Source organism: Podarcis erhardii, assembly GCF_964252035.2.
Source record: "Podarcis erhardii genome assembly, chromosome: 3".
Classification (NCBI taxonomy): Eukaryota; Metazoa; Chordata; class Lepidosauria; order Squamata; family Lacertidae; genus Podarcis; species Podarcis erhardii.
Genome location: NC_138507.1, coordinates 76711922 through 76727480, shown reverse-complemented (window position 1 = coordinate 76727480; position 15559 = coordinate 76711922). Strand labels below are relative to the sequence as shown.

Genomic DNA, 15559 nt, shown 5'->3' with positions numbered 1-15559 from the left:
TAAATGTTTGTATGCTATGTAAAAAGGTAAAGGGACCCCTGACCATTAGGTCCAGTCATGGCTGACTCTGGGGTTGCGGCGCTCATCTCGCTTTATTGACTGAGGGAGCCGGCGTATAGCTTCTGGGTCATGTAGCCAGCATGACTAAGTCGCTTCTGGCGAACCAGAGCAGCGCACGGAAATGCCGTTTACCTTCCCGCTGGAGCGGTACCTATTTATCTACTTGCACTTTGACGTGCTTTCGAAATGCTAGGTTGGCAGGAGCTGGGACTGAGCAATGGGAGCTCACCCCATCACGGGGATTTGAACCGCCGACCTTCTGATCGGCAAGTCCTAGGCTCTGTGGTTTAACCCACAGCGCCACCCGCGTTCCTGTCTGTATGGTATATATGGACTATGAAGTAACTTTTAATGTTGATTCTTATTCATGGTATGTGGTGTTAGGTGAAATACATTAAGAACATGATCCTTCTTCCTCTGTGATGGACAACAGAATGTAGACAGAAACCCCATGGGAGATTGAAAGCTTCTAGGGTCCCTCTGGACCAGACAAGATACAATGCTATAAGCCTCTCACAGGAAACTGAAGCTATTTTGAACCTTGAAGGCGCGAGCCTGCCCACTGGAGACAGCCTCAGCATGGATGTTGAAGTCTTCCAACATTGCTGTAAAAGGGCTCTCCAACACCACAGCCAAGATTACCTCCATCAGCTCAGAAAGGGAGGTAGTAGTTCAGCCAGGTAGACAGTACACTAAAAGCACAGGAAGGTTTGGAAATAGCTGAAGGAATAACAGCAGGATTATTTAATGTTTTCTAGAAGTAAGTCCTATTGAGTTCAATGACATTTACTCACAGCCTAAGAGAATTTGAGCTGTGTGAACTCTGAAGGACAAAAGGAATGCACCAGAAAATGATGTATCAGTTAGGACTCATCAAAGGAGGACAGGTTTGAGAAAGGTACTCAAGCAAGACTGTAAAGTAACTAGTAAATACTTTTTATTAGTTTTAGCCATATTTGCCCCGTGCTTCAAGTAGGTTTCCATGACAGCTACCAAAATTTCAAAATAAAATCTTTAATTAAAATGTGCAATCATAGGCTAAAAGCAACAATTCAAAATGGAAAATATAAAACAGTAAGTAGAGGAAAAACATTTAAAATTCAAAAAATGGAAAAGTAAGGTTCTGTGAGTACTCTTGAGGTATCGGTAAGTTCAAAGAAGAAATGGGGATGAAATTTCCCAGTCCTACTGCCAGTGAAGGCAAAGCTAGAAGGACAATATATTCAGATTATTTGTTATTAAACAAATAATTGCTTGATTTGGTGACTTGCGTGTGTATAAATAGATTTGGCAAAAAGAAAATTCTGTCTGTCCACCTTCCAAAAATGTGGGAATTCTTTATTTTAGACCCATTGCGACTATTTATTTATTTTTTTAAAATTGTTTTGGAATATAATTTGTGTAAACTAAAACCTACTATCTTAATAGAAACTATGTATACAGACTTGTCAGTTATGAAATGTCAGTTAAAGCACATTTGACTAGTCTATGAAAATAGTCACAATGACATTTACTGCACTATCAGTTTAACTATCCTCTTAAGAACTGTGCTCATCCATGTATGTCATCTCTTACTTCCATATAAGTGAATAGCAGCTATTCACTTTGTGTAAGAAAAAAATAAAGTGGGCAAAACCTGCAGACAGTGGGTATCCCAACTTCTACCATGAGGAATCTAATAGGTGAAGCAATATTCAACCCCCTTCCTCTGAACAGCTTCTTCTCCCCTTCTCTTTAGTCCTATCCCAGGAATATATTTTAGGAGGCTCTAGGCAATGTAGAGCTCCCATTCTGTCTGCACGTCTCCTTAACATGTAGGGTTTGAGGGAGTGGGAGGATTTGCATCCCTTGTTCTGTCTCACCCAAAAGTCTCAGTGTCCTCCCTCAGTCATTCAATCAGAGTAGGAAAAATAGGTTGCAGGAAGGATTAGAACTTAACATCTCCTACCCTTCTCATCAAACTTAAAAGGTTGTTAGCTAGTTTTGAATACACATAGGTTTTGACCATATTTTGAGGGGGCTTGGAAGATGCAAATAAGAATTCTGTTTAGCCAGAAGGCTAGATGCTAATCAGGCTCACCTTATTAATGGCATTACTATGATGATAAATATGAGTTGTAAGGAGCCCTCTGTGTAGAGAACTAAGCCTTGGTTTCAAAGAGCTATGAAGGTTGATGCAAGGGGCTTGCCATAGTCCAGTGGAATGTTTCACTTCTTTATCCTTTGAATGCCATATCAGTACAGTGGTACCTCAGATTACATACGCTTCAGATTACATAGGCTTCAGGTTACAGACTCCGCTAATCCAGAAATAGTACCTCGGGTTAAGAACTTTGCTTCAGGATGAGAACAGAAATCGTGCTCCGGCAGCAGCGGGAGGCCCCATTAGCTAAAGTGGTGCTTCAGGTTAAGAACAGTTTCAGGTTAAGAACGGACCTCCGGAACGAATTAAGTACTTAACCTGAGGTACCACTGTACAGTTCTTGGCACTGTCTCTGTTTTAAAGGCAAGGTGCATGTATGACTTATTTGACTACTATTCAAGAAAAACAGACAGTCCTCTTCATCAAATTTGTGATGTGTTTTGCTGAGTTGTATATATACCTGCAGCTCAGGGAAACACTTCATGCATCTGATGAAGAAGACTATAGTCCACAAAAGCTTATGCCATAATACATTTTTTTAGTCTTTCTAGTGCCGTAGGGTGCTGAATAAGAACTTAGTTACTAAAACACTTGCGTCTAAAAATATCAATATCAAAGGAACATTGGATAGCAATAAAATGTCTTTTGACACAGAATATTTTTAAGAATCTGGTAGAGCAATCAAACCCCCACTTTGCATCAGATGGGGGTGGGTGAATAGGACTGGGCAGAAGTGTTCCTTCACCAGCTTTGTCATCTTCCCAATGGCCAGTGCCTGGAGAGAGACACCAGAATCATTCTACTGTTGTGGTGCTCCCCCTTTTTGTCCTCTAAATGTCGGAGTGGGGCATTGGCTCTACACTCTTCCCCAGCTCCAGGTTGCCCCACTGCACCAAACGTCTGCTGCTGGGGAGGAAGGGAAGTTTGGATTCCTTTCTAAATAAATATTGCAAGCACAATCCAGCCAGAGTTAAGGACATTGAAATACCACTGACTTCAATGAGGATATTAATGATGTGCTTGATTTTCTTCCTTACTCTGCGTCCACGGCCATAGGCAGTATGCTTCTGAATACCAGTTGCTGGAAACCACAGTGGGCAGGGCAGAGTTCTCTTGTACTCAGCTCTTGTTTTCGGGCTATCAATGGGTACCTCGTTGGCCACTGTGAGAACAAGCTGCTGAACTAGATGGGCCACGGGCATGATCCATCAGGGCAACTCACCTGCCAGTCACATGTCAGTATTATGACATCAGAAGACTGATGGGTGGATTGTCCCACCTACCTGTCCGAATCCCTTGCTTGGTGTTCCCAAGCTTGGGAACTACAGTGCAAGCAGTGTTGCCAGCTCTCTGCTTTGCAAGCCTCTCTTTGCTGCATCTTTCCACCCCTGATGTGTGAGGTGGAAAGGAACAACATGGGGCAGCTTCAAAGAGCAGTGCTGGTAGCGAGAGTTGGCTTTCATTGGATGGAAACTGCTTTTTCCTCTTTGAGCAAGGCACACTCCTGCTTACCATCACATGCTACATGATTGGGAGCATGCCTTGCTCCAGCAAAGAAACTGTCAGGAGCTAGTGGGCCAGATGGGGAAATTTTATTTATTAATCTTAATTATAATTAATTATTAATCTTAATTATAGTTTGGCACACAGTTTGGAAGCTCCCTACCCCCCACCTTAAATCAATAGGGTTTAAATATGCTTAACTTAGGTTGGATAGTACTTTGTGTGTGCATTTAGAAATGTGAATTTTCCTGCAAAAGAGAGTTAATTTACTTCTAATATAGTTGAAATTACAGTTGCCTCATTTGGAAGGTGGGGAAATCTTGTTTTAAGAGAACCTGATCTGTGGATTGCCATAATTTCATGTGTGCCAAAATATATAAGACAAATTTCTAACAAAGTATTGCTCTGGCATCCCATATGCTGCAGAGTGGGTCATAAACTAGTGTGTATGAAAAAATATTTTAGTTATTTGCATTTTTTAAAATGGCTAACAGTTTTCAGCTACAATACAGATCTATGCTGAACAGATGTCCTAACTTGCAATACACTTATTATGCTTTTAGGTTCGTTGTCCTGCCTGCACATAAGACATAATAAAAGTGTAAACAAATAGGTCTAAGGGACTTTCCAATCTCAACCAGTAACATTTATCTGACAAACGAACAGGAATTTGTCAGTCTAATATTTCATTATTGTCTTCTCCTCTTTATGTACAACAGAGCATCAAAACTACTTTGGAACAGATGAAAATTTAGGACCAGTAGCAGTCAGCATCAGAAGGGAGAAGTTTGAAGATGCAAAAGAGAAAGAAGGTTCACAGTTCAACTACCGTGTAGTGTTCAGAACAAGTGAGGTAGGGTTTCTGCCAGGTGTGTTGATAGGTAGTTAAAGGACTTGGGACACAGTCCTATGGCACAAATTTGAATAAAATTAACATATGCCTATTTATATGCATAGAAGCAAATTTAAATAGACTTTCAGAGGGGGGGGAATAAATGCTGGGGTTGCTGACAGGGCTTATTCTGAGTTATGGGGGTGCCATGAGGATTTTCTGGGCAATGTATACTGTATTATGCCCTCTGGCCTATCTGTAATCTATTGGTAAGAGCAGGTGTTTGCTTATATTTTTTCTCCTGTTCTGCCTTCCTTCAGTAATAGAGCCCAAGGTACATAAATGTGGTTTCCAAGCAATTTTCCACTGAGGCACTAACTAGCTTAGTTTCAGCAAATTAATGACCAGACCATACCTTGGGACTTAAATGCGCAAACAACAACTTATCTCTGTTTCACACATACACATATGCTTACATGTTGTTTTAAAAACTCAGTGCCATCCACACATAATACCTGGCAACCCCAGATTAAAAGAATACCAGATGTGCAGGAAAATACTGGATGTACAAAGCAGATAACCTAGGAAAATTAGTCTATTTTAAAGATGGGAATATGATGCTAAAGCCTGGGACATAGCAGGTGTCCAGGAGTTTTTACTAGTGCTGCAGCCTGCCCTGCTGCCCTGTGAACAAAGTTTGCTTTAAAAATAATAATTAAAATAAGGGGAAAGGGTCAGAAGTCTGGGAACTAGTGCAAAGTCTGGGAACTAGTGCACAGAGCTTTCATACCATATATAAGAATAGATATCATGTGAGCTGACTTCTGCTCTGCTCACACAACTGAATTTCCCCTTCTCCCCCTCATACCTCACGAAATCTGCTCCAGAGGGTCCCCTATCCTCCAGAGCAGATTTGAGGGGTGCATGAGAGAAGAAGAGAAAGTGAAGTTCTGTTGAGAAGGCAGAATCCCATTTCTGCATGTGGACATGTAGGCACTTGCAAGGAGAAACAGGCAATTACTGGCAGCAATTCCCATAAGCTGCAGTGGCTGGAGAAAGTGCCACTGCGGTTAAAACAAAACCACAGAATCATAAATAATTATCTGTTTCCTTCCTGTTTAACAGTTTGGTGTAAATTAGATGTATACTACATCTTGGTTCAGCACACTAGATGGATGGGAGCTATGGGTGATTCCCCCTGTTTATTACTAAGAGTGAGTGATACATGCTTTTTGCTGCCTGACAGTCTGGTGATGTTACTCTGTTCTGATAGAGAGTAAACTTATTTTGCCCAGTCTAGATTGTAAGAAATATAATATCCCATGTAAGAAATATAGTCTTTAATTACTGTTATTAATTGATATACTGCTTAAGGTCCTGATGACTTCTAAGTTGTTTGTAAGTTGTTTATAAAACTTAAAACCAATTGTACAACATTGATAAAGTACAGAATAATTAAAGATATGTCATAATTAAAATATGCAATAAAACAATCACATTAAAACAGCACAGCAATTAAAACAAGAGAATCAGGTCAAGAAATCAAGATAATGCTTGTGTAATCAGGTGTATCTTCAAAAGCTGGTGACATGCCAATATAGATTTCAGCAGGAAGTGCATTCCAGAATTCTGGTGCCACCAATGAAAAAGCTTGTCCATGCATCACAAGCTGATCAACATTAGGCCATGTTCTTCTGTGCCCAGGTTTCAGAGTGATCTATGGAATTGGCAGGAGAAAGGGGACTGCTGTGTCCCTGCTCCAGGGTTTGAGAGTAATTACATCTGAATATAGCCAGCAAAGAGTGAGATTAATTTGGGCAAATATACCCTAGTCTTTTATACAGCACCTGTCTCTTACAGAATTCTGGAGAAAGTTAACGTTCAGAATGACACAGATGAAACACAAACATTTTTCTAGGGAAAGAAGTAACATAACACACATACATATGTGTGTGTGAGAGATATCTTGCCAGTATAATCCAACAACTCTGCCCACCCACAATCTCTGTTTTTTCTCCGTATTTTATGTACTGTAACCCTGATTTCCATTATTATCTTGGTTCTGTTCATGGGGCTAACAGTGGGAAGTCCTTTGTGAAGTGCCACCTGTGAGGAAAGTCTATTCATGTTTCCAAATCTGTGTTCCACTGGGTTTGACCTCAGATTATTGTGCCTTTCTGTACTCTTACCATTTGTGTTCAAATGCCTTTTCAATTTTGTAATTGCTATTGGTTTTATGTCATTCTGTATTTCATTTTCAAGTTGTCTGATACCTCTAAAAACATCGGTAAATGCCGTTATAAAGTCCCACTAAATCAAAGGGATTTAGTCCCGTGTGTGTGTGTGTGTGTGTGTATAGGATTGCAGTAGTTTTACATTATTTTGTGGATGTGCTTATAGATAGATAGAATATGATGGCTCTTGTAGAATCAAAACATATTGGAGCCTAGCAGTTCTTATGCCAGAAATTCATTTTCCCTATTGAGGAATGAAGGAAATGGGTACACTTTTCAAAAATAAACAGATGGTGAGCCTGAGAGTGTAGAAGATAAGTATGGCTGCAGATGCTTGACAGAAGAGGATTATAAAAGTATAAGCAGGCTTGGGAAGAGAGTGGAAAGGAATAATGTTTTGAGAGGGGGAAGGGAGAAAGGGGATGTGACATAGAATTCCTCTTTAACAAAATACTTTAAATGTCTATTTTATTTTGTGTTGTTGGATGTTCTAGCTATTTCTTTTTTCAGTGTAAAGCACAGTAGGGTAATTTGTTGTAAAATAATGGCATGTTCAAGATTTAAAAAACAATAGCATCTGAAGTCGTAGGAGGGATGCTAATTAAGCCTCAGGCACTTTCTTAGGCAGCTTTAACAAAACACATACCAAAATCTGGTTGTCCACCGTTAATTTCAGTTATAGGTAGTTTTTCGGTTCAGTTTTCCTTCTCTTGTTAATTAATCATGGGAATGGCTGTGTATGACATTTGTGATAAAAGTTTCTCAGATCTTACATTGGCTAGCATACACAGAATTAAAGGATGTATTTTGCCATATAGTTTGCTGGTGCAGTTTATGAAGTTTATATAAAACCTTCTTGGGGGCTGGAAACTGAGCCCAAAGTGATGGTTTCATGCTAACCTCCAAGTGCTATTGCTGAAAATATACTGCTTGTGAACATGTTTCAATAGACACCTGATTCTGACTGTTAACCCTTCTGCTTATTTTATTCTTTTCAATGTGTGTCTTTAGTTGAATTTTGAAGTTTTGCTAATTGCTGTTGGCCAGCACCACAGTCAATGAAGCATAAGTGTAGCCTATTCAAGCATTATTGCTCAAGCTAGTGTAGGTTCCCCAACCTAACCTAGCACCATGTGCCGGATGAATGCATTTAGAATACTCTCCACAATCCTTGATAGTGCAGTTCTATATAAGTTCAGTCAAATGCACTTAATCCCCTGTCAAACCTTCCCATTCAGCGTAGCAAGGTTGGGGGTAAGGCTAGCATGCATGTTCCTACTTCTCCCTACGCAGGTTCAGGCAGTAACAGCTTAATAGAGTTTGTATTTTCCTTTTCCTTGTTGAAGATTGTGTTACAATGATAAACATTTATTAAGACCTATACTCTTGCTGTAGCTTACCACGTTGAGGGGAGCCATTTTAGAAGATGCTATTCCATCTACTGCTAGACATGGCACAGCACGCGGTTTACCTCTTAAAGAAGTATTGGAATATGTAATACCAGAACTGAGCATTCAGTGCCTACGGCAAGCTTCCAACTCACCCAAAGTTTCTGAACAGCTGCTTAAACTTGACGAACAAGGGGTAGGTATTGCATGCCTTGCCTGAACTTGCGTGCCTGTGAGTTGTCTTATTGCAGTGTTTTGTTGTCATAAATACAACTGAATTTGATCTGACCTGTCTGTGGAAATGCAGTTAACTTACGATAAGTGAAGGAGATTTTTAAGGAACTTTAACAAAAGGGGACTTTCTGTGTATTTATATTACAGTAAGATAGTTTTGTAGGGTTTTTGGTTGTTTACATGTTAGCTTATTTATATACTGCTTCAAATAAAAGTGGTTCACATAAAACAATAAATATACAAAATGCACATTTACACATACTAATCTCAAGCACAAATGGCTGTGCTTTCCTTGGAGGTAAAATACAGTTTAGTAAGCCATTTTTGGTAAACACCCAATATTAGAAAGCTGCACATTGTATTAAAGAGAAAATCATTGGTTTGCCAATCTTTCACCTTTTCAGATTTTCCTTTACTAATTATAATTAGCACACCTTATTCACAGTGGCAGTCTTCTTACTTGATGTGGAATATATGATGGATCAAACAGCTGAAATTCTAATTGGGACTATTTAACAAGTTAACACTGCATGAGCAATGAAATGAACATATACTTTAAATTCAGAGTGAATAATGGTGAGATTAATTGGTTTGATAAGGCAGACACTGTTCTGCAAGATTATAAAAGGCATAATTGATCATTTTATATAGAAATGCATATATAGAGCATCATTTTAGTCAGCCTTATACAAATATGATGAATAAGGTAAATATCCGGCTTCTTCCAAGGAGCTCAGGACACCATATATGAGGATGTCTCATGTGATTCTCACGTCTTGACTCCAAGGTGACCTTGGACCAGTCAACCACCATTTTTAAAAAACAAATTAATAAATAATAAACCACTCTGGGTTTTTTGAGCTGGGATTTGCCCCCTGGATTCCTCATTCCATAGAGCAATATTCTTTATACAGCACACCTCATTGATTCAATGACATACATTTTTTATTCTGTAGCCAGAGGATGTATTTTGACCAAATAAGTATTTTTCAGTGTATGTGATTATGAGCCTTGAGCATGGCTGGATATCTGAAAGCAGTACAGGAAGACTGCTGCTTTCTATCACTTGGTTAATTTTTAACAGGAAGGGGAAATGCGAATAGAATGGATGTAGGAACACTGGATTCATCCTATTTTGATACTACTAGAAGTTTTTGATAAAGTTGAATATAGAAGAGATCAAATCAATTGCTATGGTGAAAATAATCACTATTTGTTACAATCAATTGGCAATACATACTTACATTATAGATGCTTTAGTTCACCTGCAATTATTGTCAGAAATAAGCAGGCTGATTGTGTCAACAGTAGTTACAATCTAAAAGGGAACTTGTATAAACTTCACCCCCACCTCCACCAAAATCCTTCACATAATTGGGAAAATAGAGAAAATGGCTGGTATTGCAGAGGAGGGAGAATCCATTGAACTTCAGGTATCTGAAATTTAAGTTAGAAAAAAACAGTATTTTTTTTTCCTGATGCAAGAGTAACTAATTTATGTGGTCTTTTTTGGTTGAATATGCCAGAGCTTTTAGTACTCACATCTTCCATATCTGGTGCTTTCTGCTTACACTTCATATTCTTTACAGACAACCACTTACAAAAGACAAATGGGGAATTCATTCACCCAGAGCAGCAGAAGCTGATGTTCCTGCTTATGCAGGCAATATCTTAAATTAGCCCAAATGCATTTGCACTGGGATCAACATAAGGTGTCCCATTTTGCTAGATGATGTAGACAGTACAAAGCAATCCTAAAATCACATTTCACTTCAGAGATTATCTCAATAGGTATAACATGTATTTTGGCCTCTGAAAAGAAAAGAAAACCTTAGAGAGAATGAGGATACTCAGCTGCAAATGATCCAATGATTAATACTGCACAGGGGCTTTGGGAAGGCTTGATTTATCCATCACAAGTAGAAGTAAAGAAGTAAAGTTCAGCTAGTGTGCCAGAATTGGCATTAGCTGCTGTTCTGGGGAAGTTCAAATATGTCGATCCTAAACTGAAAAATGCTTACTAGGGTTACAAAATATATCTGTCAGACCCTGTTTTAGATACTTTTTCTGCTCTGACTAGTTTTTTTCCTAATTACAGCTGAGTTTTCAGCACAAGATTGGGATCCTGTATTGCAAAGCAGGCCAAAGCACTGAGGAGGAGATGTATAACAATGAGACCGCAGGACCGGCTTTTGACGAATTCCTTGATCTCCTAGGTCAGAGAGTATGGCTGAAAGGTTTCAATAAATACCGAGCTCAGCTAGACAATAAAAGTAAGTTTTAATAATAAATTGTAATAAACACTAAAAGTATAAAAATAAGAGAATCTGTTATGCCAAAGTGCTTTCCTTCTGTAAATGCAGATTACACAGAGATCACAGAGACAGCATCTACACTGCATTTCTTTCTTCCCTTCCAGTCTGAGCACAGTCACCCTACAGTGGGGCCAGATGGTGTTCCAGGCCTGCATGCTGATGCTTAGGGCCAGAGTCATAGCAACAGATGAGTTTTATCTTTGTGCAGTTGACTACATTCCAACCATGCAGAGCTGTCCAGACACACCCACACTGACACCCATCTCCATCCTCCATCCAGGCAAGCAGAAGGCATCATTACAATTGAAGGACATACTACAGACAGGCAAAGATGAGGGCATGGAGTAGGAGCAGTGAGGGATGTAGCCTGAAGTGGTAGAGAGGTATTCCGAAGAGGCATGAGGACTGGACGGAGGGGCCTGGAGGGGCCAAATTTGGGCCTGAGGTTCCTCATCCTTGCTCTAGGGAGACCAGACCCAGCAGCTGGTTTCCTTGGTGAGGAAAACAAGGGGTTACGTAAGTGGCTGTGTTTTGCATACTCTGTCTTAGTGGTTGTGCTGCACCCATTGAATGGCATGCAACTTTCACTTGCCACAGGAAATAGTTGACTGCCAAATTACAATAGGGACATATGGCTTCTGAAACTATTTGGAATTTATATGGAACTGTCATATTTGCTGGATGGTGTTTTTTTTGCGGCCCAGTGGTGGGGAGGAGAGATGTTTATATTATACTTGAATTTCTGCATTGTCTTCATTGACCCACTTGTGGACTTTAATTTCAGCCGATTCAACTGGAACACATTCCCTTTATACTACCTACAAAGATTACGAAATAATGTTTCATGTGTCAACTATGCTTCCATATATGCCCAGTAACAGGCAACAGGTATGTCTCAAGTCAGCTTTAGGGAATCATGCATGATTTCTTGTCTGAGAAGTTGTTTGTAGAATGTATTTTTTTTGTTGAAATGTTTGGTATGAATACTCAGTAAAAATTATTGTTGTTATTATTTTAACTTGAGGATTGCATATTGCTTACGGATTAAAATGCTTAGGTTTATTACTTCTGCTTTGACCCAAAAGTTTATTCTGTTAACTATTATTTTTTCTATCTGGTCTTTCCATTTTTAAAAAACAGAGAATAAATTATTTCACTGAATTGCCAGTATTCAGTGATACAGATACTTCTGGGAACTTAAATACTTCCTCTCCTACTAAAACAAACTGAATCCAGCCTAATTTTTAATAATGTGCATTTAAAAGATGCAAGTACAGTGGTGCCTCGCAAGACGAAAAGAATCCGTTCTGCGATTCTCTTCGTCTAGCGGTTTTTTCGTCTTGCGAAGCAAGCCCATTGACAGCTTAGCGGATTAGCGCTATTAGCGGTCTAGCGGCTTTTAGCGATCAGCTGAGAAGCGGCTTATCAGCGGATCAGCTGTTAAGCGACTTAGCGCTTAGGAAAAGGGCGAAAAAAGCGAAAAAAACCCCGCGGGAACTCGCAAGATTTTTCGTCTTGCGAAGCAACCTCATAGAGAAATTCGTTTAGCGAAGCACCTCCAAAACGGAAAACCCTTTCGTCTAGCGGGTTTTCCGTCTTGCGAGGCGTTCATCTTGCAGGGCACCACTGTATATGTAATTTGATTTTTCATGGTGTAAGTTTTGGTATTCTAATAACTTAACATACTGCTTGTCTGTTATGCACATAGATAATAGAGCATTATATAGCAAATACAGTTAATGTTTGAACATGTACCATTCTGTTCTAGTTTAGAATATCTTGCAGCATTAAGGATGGCTAAAAATGACATTGCATCAGAGGTTTTGTAGAATCCTAATGGTTGCAGTCTTGAATGATTTGAAGTTAATGGGCTTTTGCCATTGGCTTGAATTGAATTATGATTTTCTTTTCTTTTTTGTTTTTGTAAGGTTAACCCTGTCTTTGCCTGTACTAATTGATATAAATAATACCTTTGGTATAAGTTCGCTTTATAAATGGGGTTTAAAAGTAATAGATATTTTAAAATGTATAATATATTCCCACTTCTATGAATTTAATGTGTGAATAAAGTAGCCATTCACAAATGAGATTACTGCTCAGAGTGTAACATTCCACAAGCCAGTGTGTGTAGATAAAAGAAGCAACAACAGTTCCTTGTGTATCTGCACAAAGAATAAGGATGTCTGCAAACATATTTTCAGACTTATTGGCAGATATATAAAAGTTATTTCCTTATCTGTGGTGAATTTGTTTTGGGAGAGTAGCTAAAATTGTAGTAGTTAGGTTGTATGATATTAGATTTATGCTTAAAGTGGGCAAGTTGAGAATGTGGCAGAACTTGCAATTCTGGAGTTCTAAAAGAATAGCTTCGTAGATGTATAAAAATAGTTTTATAATAATTGGCAAATCACTTTCCTAGAAGTGGGTAGGGGTAACCGGCTGTCTTGTTTACCAAATTCACCAAACTAGGATCTCTTTGTTATTTCAACCACTATCAGAACTTTATAGCTTGTTTTGTACTATTTTAACTCAGGTGTACTTTCTATTGTTTTCAGTGGGAAACTATTCCCAAAGCAAGTGCCTCTTAGTTGGATAAAGAGAAAGTCTTAATAGTAGACCTGCACAGTTCTAGCTAATGAGAAAATATTGCAGCAACACCTTTTAAAAGCTAGAAATTATACGTGAAAGGCATATAGGAAACGGCTTTAGAATACATCTACCTCAGTACTGTCGACACTAACTAGCAACAGAAACTAGGGTTTCTGATAAGGGGACATTTCCAGCCCTACAACTAGAAATGCCAGGAACTGAACTTGGGACCTTTTGCACACAAAGCAAATGCTCTACCAGTGAGCTATGTCCCTTCCGCTATACAACTTCCATATTTGGTCTACCTATGGTTTTTGGAACCATTTTGACCATTTATGATGATACAGAAAAAATTCCATCTATCATATGAAGTTAATTAAATTTCCATGTAATTTAGAAACACTTAAATTTCTTTGTGATCCAGTGCACATTCCCAAGGTGATAGGTTAACATATCAAAGTTGTGAACAAGGAGCTTACTGCATCTATTTGCAAATATTTTATTCCCTCCAATATGACACAAAAGACAGTATACACTGGAATAACAAAATGTTTGAGAAACTGTAATCTATCTGTGGATGGGTTTAAATTGCAAAGTTTAACTATTGTAGAAAATACTTCTACAAAAGATATACTCAATGTTGATTTCAAATATTTTTGTTCCTAATTGCAGGCAATGACAATACATTAAACCCTTACTTGATGTTGAATGTTAGTCTTTGTCTCGGTTTTACCTAAACTGTGAGCATAGGAAATAACCTTTTACCTTGATCCACTTCTTCCAGAATTGTATGGCGTTTGTCACCCTCACTATTGTGTTTGCTTGAGCCACTCATTTCACTCTTCAGTTTTCTTACCTTTGCTTATATCTTTACCTAAATATTCCCTAATGTGTCTTCCTCTCTAGACAAACTAAAGCCTCTTCTTGGTTTATCCTCAAAATTTTCCAGCCTAATTCCATTATTTCCCCAGTAACAATCACACCCTTCCACAATGTTTTAGTAAACACTCATCAGTCTTTGTACCTTGGACAGTCTTGGTATATTTAGCAGTAATATCATAGTATGTTCTATGGATTTCTTTGGATAAAATAATGTGGAAGTTTTCCATATTTAGGTAATATTGGCCTCATTTGCATGTATCACTAAGCCGAACTATGGCTTAATTTGAACAAAACAGTGTGCTGGTGCACATAGTGAAAATTGTGGCTGCTTAGCTCCTTCCCTGCTGTTTCACTACCAAGAGATAAACCATGGTTTGACTTAGCAAACTTGGGCTTACGGTTTGTCTCCCCCAAATCAAGCCGAGAACAGTAAGCCGAGAACAAACTTTGGCTACACATTGTGGTTTGTTTGGAGTGAGATGAACCATGAGCTCTAGTTCATAAGGCTAAGCAAAGACATGGCTTAGCTATTGATAGTGTTGCTGCAGGAGCAAAGTACACTTCTTTGTTCACACTAAACCATAATTTGATTTAGCGTTATGCGCAAACCAGGCAACTGAGATCTGAAGGCCCCCCACATTATTTTTTATGATACTGGATGCCAGTGGTATTTGCACAGCATGGACACTTTTCAATAAAATGTGATAAGCACACTCTAGTAATCAACATTTAGCCAGCCTTAATGTGTAGAAGAAATAGCTAATGAATGTTTATTTTCTCTTTCTGTTGGTACCTCATTGCCAAACTATATAATGTAGAATGTACCCATGGAAGTATTCTCGACAAGCTAGGAACAATTCACATAAAATAACAAACCTTTCCCTCTGAGACACACAGGAAGCTAAGATTCAGCATCACAGATAAAGTTGCTGCTGTCCTCAAGGAACAGTCTTACCAGCCCTGTGGTATAGAAATTTTACTTTGTGTACAGGGCTTATCTTGTTTCACCCACTTATCCGAGTCATTTGGGAACTTCCCATCTTAGATTTGAATGGGATCTAGAGGTTTAGCCTCCCACTGAAATTATGGTGTGAATAGGTTTATACATCCATTATACCTCGTATGGTCACTGGCCAAGGTATGTAGCCAGCTACTGTGAGCACTATCTCCAATGAACATTTCATAAAATCCAATTACCTGTGAGCCAGAAATAGGCCACACCAGAACTGTCTGTTGCTTTTTCTAGGAAATAACTACGCCCTGCTTGGTCACTGATCAGGACATCCCTCTAGTTTTAGAGCGAGCAGGAGATCCAAACACACAGGTAATTTTTCACTTTGGCTGCAATATAGGGTGGGGAGTCTTCACTCTGTGTTCTG

At 38.9% G+C, this 15559-nt stretch overlaps 1 protein-coding gene across 6 annotated transcripts in view; it reads left to right on the top strand.

Moving 5' to 3' along the window:
- The window catches only part of SIPA1L2 (signal induced proliferation associated 1 like 2), a 75772-nt gene that overhangs the window by 19107 nt on the left and 41106 nt on the right, over positions 1-15559 (top strand). For 4 of the 6 annotated variants that reach the window (XM_081855796.1, XM_081855795.1, XM_081855798.1 and 1 more), the window contains exons 3-7: positions 4426-4559; positions 8168-8356; positions 10493-10667; positions 11494-11597; positions 15427-15504. In XM_081855796.1, the coding sequence (XP_081711922.1) occupies positions 4426-4559; positions 8168-8356; positions 10493-10667; positions 11494-11597; positions 15427-15504 (680 nt within the window). The remainder of the gene's footprint in view (positions 1-4425; positions 4560-8167; positions 8357-10492; positions 10668-11493; positions 11598-15426; positions 15505-15559) is intronic. The other 2 variants (XM_081855799.1, XM_081855800.1) reach the window with 1 other exon arrangement.